This window comes from Salvelinus alpinus, chromosome 14 (assembly GCF_045679555.1).
Source record: "Salvelinus alpinus chromosome 14, SLU_Salpinus.1, whole genome shotgun sequence".
NCBI lineage: Eukaryota > Metazoa > Chordata > Actinopteri > Salmoniformes > Salmonidae > Salvelinus > Salvelinus alpinus.
The window spans coordinates 54,327,148-54,340,283 of record NC_092099.1 but is presented as its reverse complement, the minus strand read 5'-3'; the positions used below and the strand labels follow the sequence as shown (position 1 = coordinate 54,340,283).

At 48.3% G+C, this 13,136-nt stretch overlaps 1 protein-coding gene across 1 annotated transcript in view; it reads left to right on the top strand.

The window, feature by feature from the left end:
* LOC139539087 (protein disulfide-isomerase A5-like) overlaps positions 1-13,136 on the top strand; it is a 67,027-nt gene that overhangs the window by 3,126 nt on the left and 50,765 nt on the right. The window contains exons 2-3 of the mRNA XM_071341830.1: positions 6,184-6,313; positions 9,815-9,902. Coding sequence (XP_071197931.1) covers positions 6,184-6,313; positions 9,815-9,902 — 218 coding nt within the window. The remainder of the gene's footprint in view (positions 1-6,183; positions 6,314-9,814; positions 9,903-13,136) is intronic.

The window sequence follows — 13,136 nt, the reverse complement described above, 5'->3', positions numbered from 1 at the left end:
TGGAGGTTTGTTAACACAATGTCCAAAGGGCCAGAAGTATACAGAATGGTGTCGTCTGCGTAGAGGTGGATCAGAGAATCACCAGCAGCAAGAGCGACATCATTGATATATACAGAGAAAATAGTCGGTCCAAGATTTGGAACCTGTGGCACCCCCATAGACTGCCAGAGGTCCGGACAACAGGCCCTCCGATTTGACACACTGAACTCTTATCTAAGTTGTTAGTGAACCAGGTGAGGCAGTCATTAGAGAAACCAAGGCTGTTGAGTCTGCCGATAAGAATGTGTTGATTGACAGAGTCGAAAGCCTTGGCCAGGTCGATGAATACAGCTGCACAGTATTGTCTTTTATCGATGGCTGTTAGGATATCGTTTAGGACCTTGAGCATGGCTGAGGTGCACCTGTGACCAGCTCGGAAACCAGATTGCATAGCGGAGAAGGTACGGTGGGATTTGAAATGGTCGGTGATCTGTTTGTTCACTTGGCTTTCGAAGACTTTAGAAAGGCAGGGCAGGGTGGATATAGGTCTGTAACAGTTTGGGTCTAGAGTCTCTCCCCTTTTGCAGATGGGGATGACCGCGGCCGCTTTCCAATCTTTAGGAATCTCAGACGATACGAGAGGTTGAACAGACTAGTAATAGGGGTTGCAACAATGGCGGCGAATCATTTTAGGAAGAGAGGGTCCAGATTGTCTAGCCCAGCTGATTTGTAGGGATCCAGATTTTGCAGCTCTTTCAGAACATCAGCTGTCTGGGTCTGGATGAAGGAGAAGCGGGGGGGGGCTTGGGTAAGTTGCTGTGGGGGGTGAAGGGCTGTTGGCCGGGGTTGGGGTAGCCAGGTGGAAAGCATGGCCAGCCGTAGAGAAATGCTTGTTGAAATTCTCGATTATCGTAGATTTATCAGTGGTGACATTGTTTCCTAGGCTCAGTGCAGTGGGCAGCTGGGAGGAGGTGCTCTTATTCTCCATGGACTTTAGTGTCCCAAAACTTTTTGGAATTAGTGCTGCAGAATGCAAATTTCTGTTTGAAAAAAGCTAGCCTTTGCTTTCCTAACTGACTGTGTGTATTGGTTCCTGACTTCCCTGAAAAGTTGCATATCGCGTGGACTATTCGCAGCTAATGCAGTACGCCACAGGGTGTTTTTGTGCTGGTCAAGGGCAGTCAAGTCTGGAGTGAACCAAGGGCTATATCTGTTCTTAGTTGTACATTTTTTGAAGGGACATGCTTATTTAAGATGGTGAGGAAAGCACTTTTAAAGAACAACCAGGCATCCTCTACTGACGGGATGAGGTCAATATCCTTCCAGGATACCCAGGCCAGGTCGATAAGAAAGGCCTGCTCGCAGAAGTGTTTTAGGGAGCGTTTGACAGTGATGAGGGGTGGTCTTTTCACCGCGGACCGATAACGGACGCAGGCAATGAGGCAGTGATCGCTGTGATCCTGGTTGAAAACAGCGGAGGTGTATTTAGAGTGCAAGTTGGTCAGGATGATATCTATGATGGTGCCCATGTTTACGGATTTGGGGTTGTACCTGGTAGCTTCCTTGAGAATTTGTGAGATTGAGGGCATCTAGCTTAGATTGTAGGACGGCCGGTGTGGTACGCTGTCCTCTATATATAGTGCAGTACTTTAGACCAGAGTCCTATGGACCCTGCCCTGGTCAAAGGAGAGCACTATACATAAGATGCCATTTAGGATGCAGTTGCAGGGTGCACTACAGAAAGAGCTGCCTGCCTGTCTTATTGGAAATGTCACCGAGCTGTGATATGGCATATGACGTGAATTTGATCAATAATCAAAGGATTTGCAATAGATTCTTTTTCTGGACTGGGACTAAGAGGAATTCATGGGCTTAGTCTGACCCATTATGTTTGCCTGACTAAAAGACCCTGTTCTGTATTGGTGACATTATGGCCTCCTGTACCTGGATGCATAACAAATGCTGAAACATTACATTTCAAATATATAAACGTTTACAGTTAAAATATAAAAACAATGTAATGTTTTATATTTTAAGTTAAAAATCCTATAATCCTTAGAAGTTTGTATGCAAACAGGAAGACATGAATTGGTGACTCATATTGGTGTAGCAAGAGGGTTAGTTTGAGTTGGTTAGTGAGTAGAACTATCTTCAGAAACAAATCACCACCTCTTCAGCCTCAAACTCTGTCCCATGAGAGATCTGACGATCGTTGAGGTTTGAGGAATCGATGCTTAAGCTATTAGAAATAGCTTAAACAAAAGACATAATCCAATGTGTTACAGTTACAGCCACATCATGAAACAAGAGCCTAACATCCAAGGGGCTTGTTTTTCACCCTCATTACGTCCACTGCTCACTAAGACATCCCTGAGGCTATGAAGATGAGCTAGAGCTAGCATGCAGTGTATTCCCCTGTCTCTCTCTCTCCTGTCTGTCTCCATCACTAGGGAGTGTGGTCTCTAGTCTAAACCTGTCCTCCTGCTCCTGTTGATCACGTGTGTGTGTGCGTGTGTGTGTGCGTGTGTGTGTGCGTGCGTGCGTGCGTGCGTGCGTGCGTGCGTGCGGTGTATTGTGAAGGCAGACAGTCCTGTCATTAGGATGCTGCTTACATTGACACACAGCAGTGCCCTCATGTCATGGCCTAAGCCAAACGAGTGAAGCTTTAGTAATAGGTAGTGTAGGGGAACCAACCAATGCACCGATTGCCAGGCAGCAGCCCAGCCATTGATCGGACTTGTTGCAGTATTGGCTGCCTGTCAAATGCCCTCCCATGCTCACATCCCCTCCCATGCTCACATCCCCTCCCATGCTCACATCCCCTCCCATGCTCACATCCCCTCCCATGCTCACATCCCCTCCCATGCTCACATCCCCTCCCATGCTCACATCCCCTCCCATGCTCACATCCTCTCCCATGCTCACATCCTCTCCCATGCTCACATCCCCGCCCATGTTCACATCCTCTCCCATGCTCACCTCCTCTCCCATGTTCACATCCCCTCCCATGCTCACATCCTCTCCCATGCTCACATCCTCTCCCATGCTCACATCCTCTCCCATGCTCACATCCTCTCCCATGCTCACATCCCCGCCCATGTTCACATCCTCTCCCATGCTCACATCCCCTCCCATGCTCACATCCCCTCCCATGCTCACATCCCCTCCCATGCTCACATCCTCTCCCATGCTCACATCCTCTCCCATGCTCACATCCTCTCCCATGCTCACATCCTCTCCCATGCTCACATCCTCTCCCATGCTCACATCCTCTCCCATGCTCACATCCTCTCCCATGCTCACTGCCTCTCCCATGCTCACATCCTCTCCCATGCTCACATCCTCTCCCATGCTCACCTCCTCTCCCATGCTCACCTCCTCTCCCATGCTCACCTCCTCTCCCATGCTCACCTCCTCTCCCATGCTCACCTCCTCTCCCATGCTCACCTCCTCTCCCATGCTCACCTCCTCTCCCATGCTCACCTCCTCTCCCATGCTCACCTCCTCTCCCATGCTCACCTCCTCTCCTATGCTCACAACCTCTCCCATGCTCACATCCCCTCCTATGCTCACATCCCCTCATGTTCACATCCTCTCTATTCCCCACTCTATATAGTACTGCTTTCATTTCACCATATTACTATCTATCCACATCCTGTGAATATGATTGTGCTCTGTTTATGATTCCTTCTGTTGATCTTCTCAACAGTATGCATACTCACTCTGTTAGGCCGTAAATGAGCCTGGAGAAATGTGATCGTCGGGGGCAGAAATCATCACCAGCCTTTCTTACATTTGTAAATGGTCCAATGTTCACGTAGCTGTGAAATAGGCCTGCCTCACTACAAGAGCTTCTTCCAGATGCTCTCAGATAGCTGAGGACTGACTCCGTCCCGCACTCATAGCTGAGGACTGACTCCGTCCCGCACTCATAGCTGAGGACTGACTCCGTCCCGCACTCATAGCTGAGGACTGACTCCGTCCCGCACTCATAGCTGAGGACTGACTCCGTCCCGCACTCATAGCTGAGGACTGACTCCGTCCCGCACTCATAGCTGAGGACTGACTCCGTCCCGCACTCATAGCTGAGGACTGACTCCGTCCCGCACTCATAGCTGAGGACTGACTCCGTCCCGCACTCATAGCTGAGGACTGACTCCGTCCCGCACTCATAGCTGAGGACTGACTCCGTCCCGCACTCATAGCTGAGGACTGACTCCGTCCCGCACTCATAGCCGAGGACTGACTCCGTCCCGCACTCATAGCCGAGGACTGACTCCGTCCCGCACTCATAGCCGAGGACTGACTCCGTCCCGCACTCATAGCCGAGGACTGACTCCGTCCCGCACTCATAGCCGAGGACTGACTCCGTCCCGCACTCATAGCCGAGGACTGACTCCGTCCCGCACTCATAGCCGAGGACTGACTCCGTCCCGCACTCATAGCCGAGGACTGACTCCGTCCCCCACTCATAGCCGAGGACTGACTCCGTCCCGCACTCATAGCCGAGGACTGACTCCGTCCCCCACTCATAGCCGAGGACTGACTCCGTCCCGCACTCATAGCCGAGGACTGACTCCGTCCCGCACTCATAGCCGAGGACTGACTCCGTCCCGCACTCATAGCCGAGGACTGACTCCGTCCCGCACTCATAGCCGAGGACTGACTCCGTCCCGCACTCATAGCCGAGGACTGACTCCGTCCCGCACTCATAGCCGAGGACTGACTCCGTCCCCCACTCATAGCCGAGGACTGACTCCGTCCCGCACTCATAGCCGAGGACTGACTCCGTCCCGCACTCATAGCCGAGGACTGACTCCGTCCCCCACTCATAGCCGAGGACTGACTCCGTCCCGCACAAACTTCAATACTATTGTCTGCTGCCTTAACTACTCTTTTGTATACAAAAGAGTTCATACTCCCACATTGTCTCACAAATGGATTCATTTTCAAATCCCATTTAGCACAGCTATCAGTCAAACTCTTTTGTGGGGTAGGCTACAGTACGGTGGATACATATTATATCCCTCTTAAGTAAGTTGTACTTTAAAGCTCCCCTTTCATTCTGCACAGTGGTTGCTTCAGTGCCTCCTCTCTCCACTCTCCCTTTCTCAGATGGCCTAGCCAAGCAGAGGAGTAGTAGTGGAAGGGTGTCGGATAAGGGGAGTGAGGAGAGGCACGAGGGGAGTGAGGAGAGGCACGAGGGGAGTGAGGAGAGGGAGGAGAGGCACGAGGGGAGGGAGGAGAGGCACGAGGGGAGTGAGGGGAGGCGTGAGGGGAGGCACGAGGGGAGTGAGGGGAGGCACGAGGGGAGTGAGGAGAGGCACGAGGGGAGTGAGGAGAGGCACGAGGGGAGTGAGGAGAGGTGGAGAGGCACGGGTAGATGGCAGAGGAGGAGAGATGTTGTCGGACAAGAGGAGAGGTGGTGTGGAGAAGAGTAGCGGTGTCGCTCGGCCGGCCCCGAGAGCCCATTTTATAATTACCCCTTACTGTCATCTCCACACACCCGCCGTAGAGTCTCCGACCGAGGGGACGTCACCTTGTCATCTCCTCAACACTGCCCGTCCGCACCACGGCCACCAGCCTCCCACTTCCAACACCTAGAGACAGGAGGAGGAAATGAGATAGATGCCCCCTCTAGAGTTCATCAGTCATCCAGAGAAAAAAACAAGATGACGCTTCACTTCTTCATTCTACATTTTAATTGAAATGTACTGACGAGAATCTGTTGAATTCCCGTCACGCCCATACGAGGTATCCAGCATGGGAAATTAAAAAACTGTGCACGACAGGTGCTTGTTTTGATATCACGTTACAGTATATCACTCATCACTTGATTTGATGAATGAGGACATTGGTAGCTCATTTTGTACTCCATCAGGGATTGGGCGACTGGGACATGATTTGATGAGTGATAGGATGGAGCTTGTTTGAATGTCTGAGGGAAGATTTCAATAGCATACTCCTTGCGTTGTCTCCTTCTCAAAACCTATTGGAGGAGAAGGTCAGAGGGGAGGGACCTCTGGCTTTCTCATCCAATAGGTTTTGAGAAGGAGACAAGGAGAGAGGACTCAAAGAATATGCAATCGGTATCTTCCCACAGTCGCACAATGAGATGAGAATCTGTCTTTTGTTTCGAAGCATCTGATGTGTGAGTTGGTCACTCTGAATAAATACAGTATCTATCTATCAATATGTCTTCAGGTGTGCCTGGTGTCGGTGCTGCAGGCGGCTGTAAAGGTCTCTCCTCTCATAGAGAAGGTCAGCGAACACAAGGACTTCAAGAAGCTTCTCCGGACCCGAACCAATGTCCTGGTGCTCTACACTAAGTCAGGTGGGTTAGAGCCAATGTCCTGGTGCTCTACACTAAGTAAGGTGGGTTAGAACCAATGTCCTGGTGCTCTACACTAAGTCAGGTGGGTTAGAGCCAATGTCCTGGTGCTCTACACTAAGTAAGGTGGGTTAGAACCAATGTCCTGGTGCTCTACACTAAGTCAGGTGGGTTAGAGACAATGTCCTGGTGCTCTACACTAAGTCAGGTGGGTTAGAGCCAATGTCCTGGTGCTCTACACTAAGTAAGGTGGGTTAGAACCAATGTCCTGGTGCTCTACACTAAGTCAGGTGGGTTAGAGCCAATGTCCTGGTGCTCTACACTAAGTCAGGTGTGTCAGTGGGCATACTTTAGGCCCTTTGTAGTAAAAATGATATGTGAAGGTAGAACTGCCTTTCTTTGGTGTAAACAATCTTGAATAGTGGTCTGTTATTTTCTCTGATCCATCACTTGTAATGGGAAATGAACAACATTCTGGAAGGACCGTGATTGACCTGCATGTGACATCTCCCCTGGATTTGTTTAGCATAGAACAAAGTACTTGAACAGAAAAAGACACCCAAACTAAATGCGGTCAAATAAAGCCATAAAACTGCATTCACCTATAGCCATTAGGGAACTCAGCCTCTCTTGCATTTAATTCCATTTTAATTTGCATATTTCACGCCAGCAGAAAGGGCTCAGCTCACTCTCATATAAGACTCTGTGCCGTGTGTGTTTGCCGGTGTGTGTGTCAGGGCTCGACATTAAGTCTTGTCTATTTGCCTGGGCCAAGTAAAAAAGCAGATTGTAGATTTAAGTAAATAAATATCACGCAAAAATCACTATCAAACAATTTAGGTTACTCCGATCATAATTGGATCAGTGTCCTACAGATGTGATATTTTGCTCACTGTCCTCCCAATTTCAACGCCTTCAGAGTATAATTATTGTAGGCCTACATTGACAGACACGAGCGGTCTTTCAATCATGCAGTCACAAAATTCGTTTTTGAGATCAAAGCAAGCCGTGTTTGCACATTTGTTGATAATAATTGCTGGTGAGTTATTTGCCCAGTTATAGCAAATTTTTGGTCAGCAATGACAATCCTGAAAACGTCATGGTCTGTGCATTACCTGTGTGTGGGCCTTTACCAGAGGAGAGAGGGAGACATTTGCGCAGCAGGTAAAATAATGATATACAGACTAATTAGATAATATAACAAACTGTTTTGAAATGGCTATCTAGTTAACTATTTATCTATTAGCATGCATTAATGTCATTGTCATGTCCGATAACTTTCCACCGGCGCTAGTATATAACTGCAAATGGCCAACACGCAGTTGATATGGGTGCGCAGTTGATGAAACCAATGCTGCATACTTCGGTTATAAAACCGTCTCTAGTGCTCAAAATTGGCTAGGATTCTCCTCTATTTAATACTGGCCATGTCATTCTGACAAAGTCAAAAAATATTCTTAGAATAGCCTAATTAACTAGTATCTCCTATGCTGTCAAGATCTCCCCTGAACAGTGAATATTTTAACCTTCCAAATAGACTTAGTAGTTATCTACCTCGCCCACCTTAGCCAGTTGATCTCTGGTTCATTGAATGAGGGAATTATTTTATAAAGGCATAAAAAGTGCTTGGTTGTATTTGTAATGTTGCAAGGTGGCCAACCATCCTCCTGGAGAGTTACAGGGATGCAGGCTTTTGCTCAGGAGATATAATACATGGGATCAAAGACCAGCAGCCTTCCGTTGTCACTGAGCCCAGCAGCCTTCCGTTGTCACTGAGCCCAGCAGCCTTCCGTTGTCACTGAGCCCAGCAGCCTTCCGTTGTCACTGAGCCCAGCAGCCTTCCGTTGTCACTGAGCCCAGCAGCCTTCCGTTGTCACTGAGCCCAGCAGCCCTCCGTTGTCACTGAGCCCAGCAGCCCTCCGTTGTCACTGAGCCCAGCAGCCCTCCGTTGTCACTGAGCCCAGCAGCCTTCCGTTGTCACTGAGCCCAGCAGCCTTCCGTTGTCACTGAGCCCAGCAGCCTTCCGTTGTCACTGAGCCCAGCAGCCTTCCGTTGTCACTGAGCCCAGCAGCCTTCCGTTGTCACTAAGCCCAGCAGCCTTCCGTTGTCACTGAGCCCAGCAGCCCTCCGTTGTCACTGAGCCCAGCAGCCCTCCGTTGTCACTGAGCCCAGCAGCCTTCCGTTGTCACTGAGCCCAGCAGCCTTCCGTTGTCACTGAGCCCAGCAGCCTTCCGTTGTCACTGAGCCCAGCAGCCTTCCGTTGTCACTGAGCCCAGCAGCCTTCCGTTGTCACTGAGCCCAGCAGCCTTCCGTTGTCACTGAGCCCAGCAGCCTTCCGTTGTCACTGAGCCCAGCAGCCCTCCGTTGTCACTGAGCCCAGCAGCCCTCCGTTGTGAATACCAGTGATAATAATGCTGTTTATTTTGTGATGTGCTTCCTTGCGTTATACAACACACATTTCAGTCACCTTTTTGGCCCATGGTGTTCCAGACCAGTTTTTATTTTTGTACAAGCGACTTGAGCTTTCTGACAAGTAAAATAACAGTCCTACTGTGGTTAAAACAGTTCATGTCAAGCCCTGCTGTGTGTCGTGTGATGCTCTGTCAGCATAATCTCCCTCTCGGTGCACAGGAAGAGGCCTCTCAAGGCCCCACCACTCCCATGAATTATGTGTGTACATACGATCCTCCACATGTATTTGTTTCATAATTCATGGGCCATTTCAGACAGTGTTAGGTCATTGGTTAATACTTGCACGTATCAAACGCCGCTCCGTGATTGATTGCTTGCCGTTTCTGCGGCGCTGCGTTCTGGCATTCTCCGACGGTTTAGTCCCCCCCCACCACTCATTTAATTTCCTGCAGTCGGCTACTCCCTCTTTCTACTAAGGGTAGTGGGTTCCAAATGGCAATCTATTCGCTACGTCCCAAATCGCACCCTATTCCCTATATAGTGCACTACCTTTGGGACGCACAATGGGTCCCTAATCCTCAGTATCATGGCAATGCCCGCAAAGCTAAATATAGACGAGGTGTCCATAGAACCAGGAAGTGTTCGACTCATAATAAGTGTTGAAGGGGTTGTAAAAGTGATGTTATTGAGCAGCGACTAAACAACCACAGTCATTTCACTGATTTGAGTCCACATTGTATCTCAGTGGACATTGTGTAATGTTGCACGGTATTGTTACAGTACAGTTTATTGCAGTTTATTCTTTGATGGTTTTCTCAGTAGGCCTTGACCTATGCTGTGTTTATGATACTCGTAACATGTTGGAAGTAGCCTAGTGAACGCTCGGCTAGGTGATGTCACAAGGTGATGGGTGGTACTTGGTGATGCTTGCGTATACCCTCCTGTGATTTGATGTTTGAGAGTGTTGTGACCTGACCTTCAGTGAATTACAGGTTTTAGAATTCTTGAGTATTGAAAGCTGGTGAGCTGAGTAATATAACCCATATTGTGTTGTAACCTACTCCTCTCCTCGTATCTTGTGTATGTAAACAGCTACCTCCGGGGACTCTAAGCTGAAGCTGCTGTCTGACGTGGCCCAGGTTATCAAAGGACAGGGCACCATCGCTTGGGTCAACTGTGGGTAAGTACAGGATTGATTGGTTGATTGATTTAATTACAGTATGGAATGGCATGCATTATCACTTCAATCACCATGTCACGTCCAAGGTCATATGTCACGTCCAAGGTCCAAGGGATTTTCCAAAAAGCATTTTAGGTTAGCTATCTGAAGCCTAGGCCAGCTGCATGCTGTTGTCATATCTATTTACATCCATCTCTTCACTGCACTTCTAATCGATGTGTCTCTGCGTGGCATATCCCTCTGGAGATTGGAGAAGAGACACTCATTAAAATAGGGAGTCTCGCACTCTCCACATCCTGCTGAGGGCTGGAGAGAGGAGGAGAATGGTCTCTTCACACCCTCAGTTTGTGTGCGTGACTGTGTGCATGCTTGTTCTGTCTGTGTTCGTAAGTAAGGGGTTGTCTGAATGAGTATGAATGAGTCATGGGCATTGTGTGGGAACACGAGCGTTCCTGTCTCCCTGTCAGGTCTGGGCAGATGAACGATTTGGAACTTATTCTCTGGAAGTGTTCTTACTGGGAGGATCCATCACACTCCCAAGACACGAGAGGAATTGTTTTCCTTAAGAAATCTTTTACTTTTCCCCTTATCTGGCTTCCACTGTAGTTGTTTTTCTGCCATTTTAACTCCGTTTTTTTTTTTATACCTGTCAACCTCAACCTTGAGCCATCTTCGTGCTCCGGAGAAAATCCTTCAAACAGGAAGCTACAAAGGAATCAAGATCACCCCTCTGACACCTACCACTCAAAGCATCCCTCAACAACAAAAATGCTAGCCTTTCCAAGATGGAAGATGGAAGATGGATGACGGACAAGGAAGGGAAATTGTCTCAACAATGTAGCCTGGTCAGCAGTTTTATATCGACCTTCATCCAAACAAGATTTGCTGTGAGATTGTGTTTCTTTTCACCGTAGTAAATCTGTCAACCTCTCTTTCTACAGCTTATGCCTTATTTCTGAAGGGTGTGGTGCCTGATGCTGTTCTTATGGTTAACTTTGCCACCTGTAGTGCAACTGTATCACGTTCACCTAGGATATGAATCCCAGCTGCTGCTCTCTGCATATCCGTCTCCATTTCTCCACACTCGTTTCAACCATTATTCCACTCTCATTTAAAACAAATTAAGTCAAGAAATACTGAAAGGTGTGGAAGTTCCTGAAGGTTGTACAGTACATACCTGTGCCAGTGACCCAACAGAGGACCTGATACGACAGGGTTCATGGCTGCTGTTACTGTTCAGCCATCCTCTCTAGCAGTGAGGTTTCCCAACCGTCGCCAGTTCTCTCATGGACCAGCACCAAAACAAAGCTTAGCCAAGCGCTTCTGGACGGGGGAGAGACAACCTCACGGGTGTCGTTGGAAGAACAGTGGCCCCTGCCAACGGAAAGGAATGTGATCCCACGTTGACACATTCACCAGATGACAGGACCTGCGAGATGTCCAACAGTGATGATGTCAGAGGAAGTGGGCAGGAGACAGTGCTGGTTCAGGCATGGATGCTAGACTGCAGACTCTGCTGAGAGAACTGGAAGATTTGAAACAGTTTTATTCTTTTTGCTGAGTTCATTCATCTCTGAGTGTTTGGTGTACCATCAGACGGAATGCTAGCCTGAAGCCTCAGTAGGCCAGCTGGTTGAAAACCGGTTGTAATGAAGCCATTTCAACCAGCGTTTCCTGCTGGGTAACTCCACGTCTCTGGAGCACACGTCTCCTCGTCTGTGGACAAAAGTTTGACTTGACCTGTCCTCTCTAGGTGAATCACAGTTCTGTCATCACGTAGACCTTTTCAATGACTTACTACCGACCTCCCTCTTCTCACATCCTCCAAACACCCCCTGTGTTCCCTCTTCTCACATCCGCCAAACACCCCCTGTGTTCCCTCTACTCACATCCGCCAAACACCCCCTGTGTTCCATCTTCTCACATCCTCCAAACACCCCCTGTGTTCCATCTTCTCACATCCTCCAAACACCCCCTGTGTTCCCTCTTCTCACATCCTCCAAACACCCCCTGTGTTCCCTCTTCTCACATCCTCCAAACACCCCCTGTGTTCCCTCTTCTCACATCCTCCAAACACCCCCTGTGTTCCCTCTTCTCACATCCTCCAAACACCCCCTGTGTTCCCTCTTCTCACATCCTCCAAACACCCCCTGTGTTCCCTCTTCTCACATCCTCCAAACACCCCCTGTGTTCCCTCTTCTCACATCCTCCAAACACCCCCTGTGTTCCCTCTTCTCACATCCTCCAAACACCCCCTGTGTTCCCTCTTCTCACATCCTCCAAACACCCCCTGTGTTCCCTCTTCCAACTGGGTTTGCCAGATGACTCTGTTCAGTGTCGTTTTTAATCAAGTCCCATGCCGTTTTACACTTCTGTGTTTTGAATTAACAATCAACTACAGCAGAGTACACTTACCTTTCAGTTTACTTCCTTTGAGTTATAAAGGTGTAAAGCTTTATTTGAATATTTCTTAATGTGTCACATTATGGTGGTTTGCAGTTTGATATTCAATCTCTGTTGGAAGCCAACGTAATGGAAGATGACCAGAGCTTTTACGTCTCTCAAAACTTGCATTTAGAATGCCTGACAGAGTAGGGGAGGAAATCCAGCACATGAAGACTACCTACACCATGTAAACTGGAACAACTATCTCACTAACAGTTGCTATATATCCAACCACATACAGATTTCTATACTAATCTAATCTGTATGTTTCTTATCCTAGTGTAGCAGAAGATCAAAACCAATCAATTTACATGTGAAAACAAATTTAAAAGATCAACCTGCAGCAGAGCATGCTGGGAAATATGACAGAGGCCCTTCCCACATCTGTGGATAACTTCATAGATTTAACTCCCTGTCTCTGGTTACTCTCTTGTTGAAGTTAAAAGTTCTCCGGTGACATTCTGTACTGTTATCTCATATGAAACATTGGATCTCAAATCCCAAATGCAGAAGTATAGAGCCAAATGAAAAGTTATAGCCTCACTATTTTAATAAAAACGTAGGGGAGTGTGTATATAGCACTAATGACAGCCTCTCTTTTTATATTAAAGGACAGTGCGCTGGATATTTTTCTGATGGGGGGCCTGTGCATTCAGAGCTGTAATTTAATTCCATCTCTTTGAATTTCCTTTAGCATAGGGCTTAGCTCTCCACTCACTCACTCACTCACTCACTCACTCACTCACTCACTCACTCCGTCTCTCTCTGTCTCTGTCCTTATGTAATACA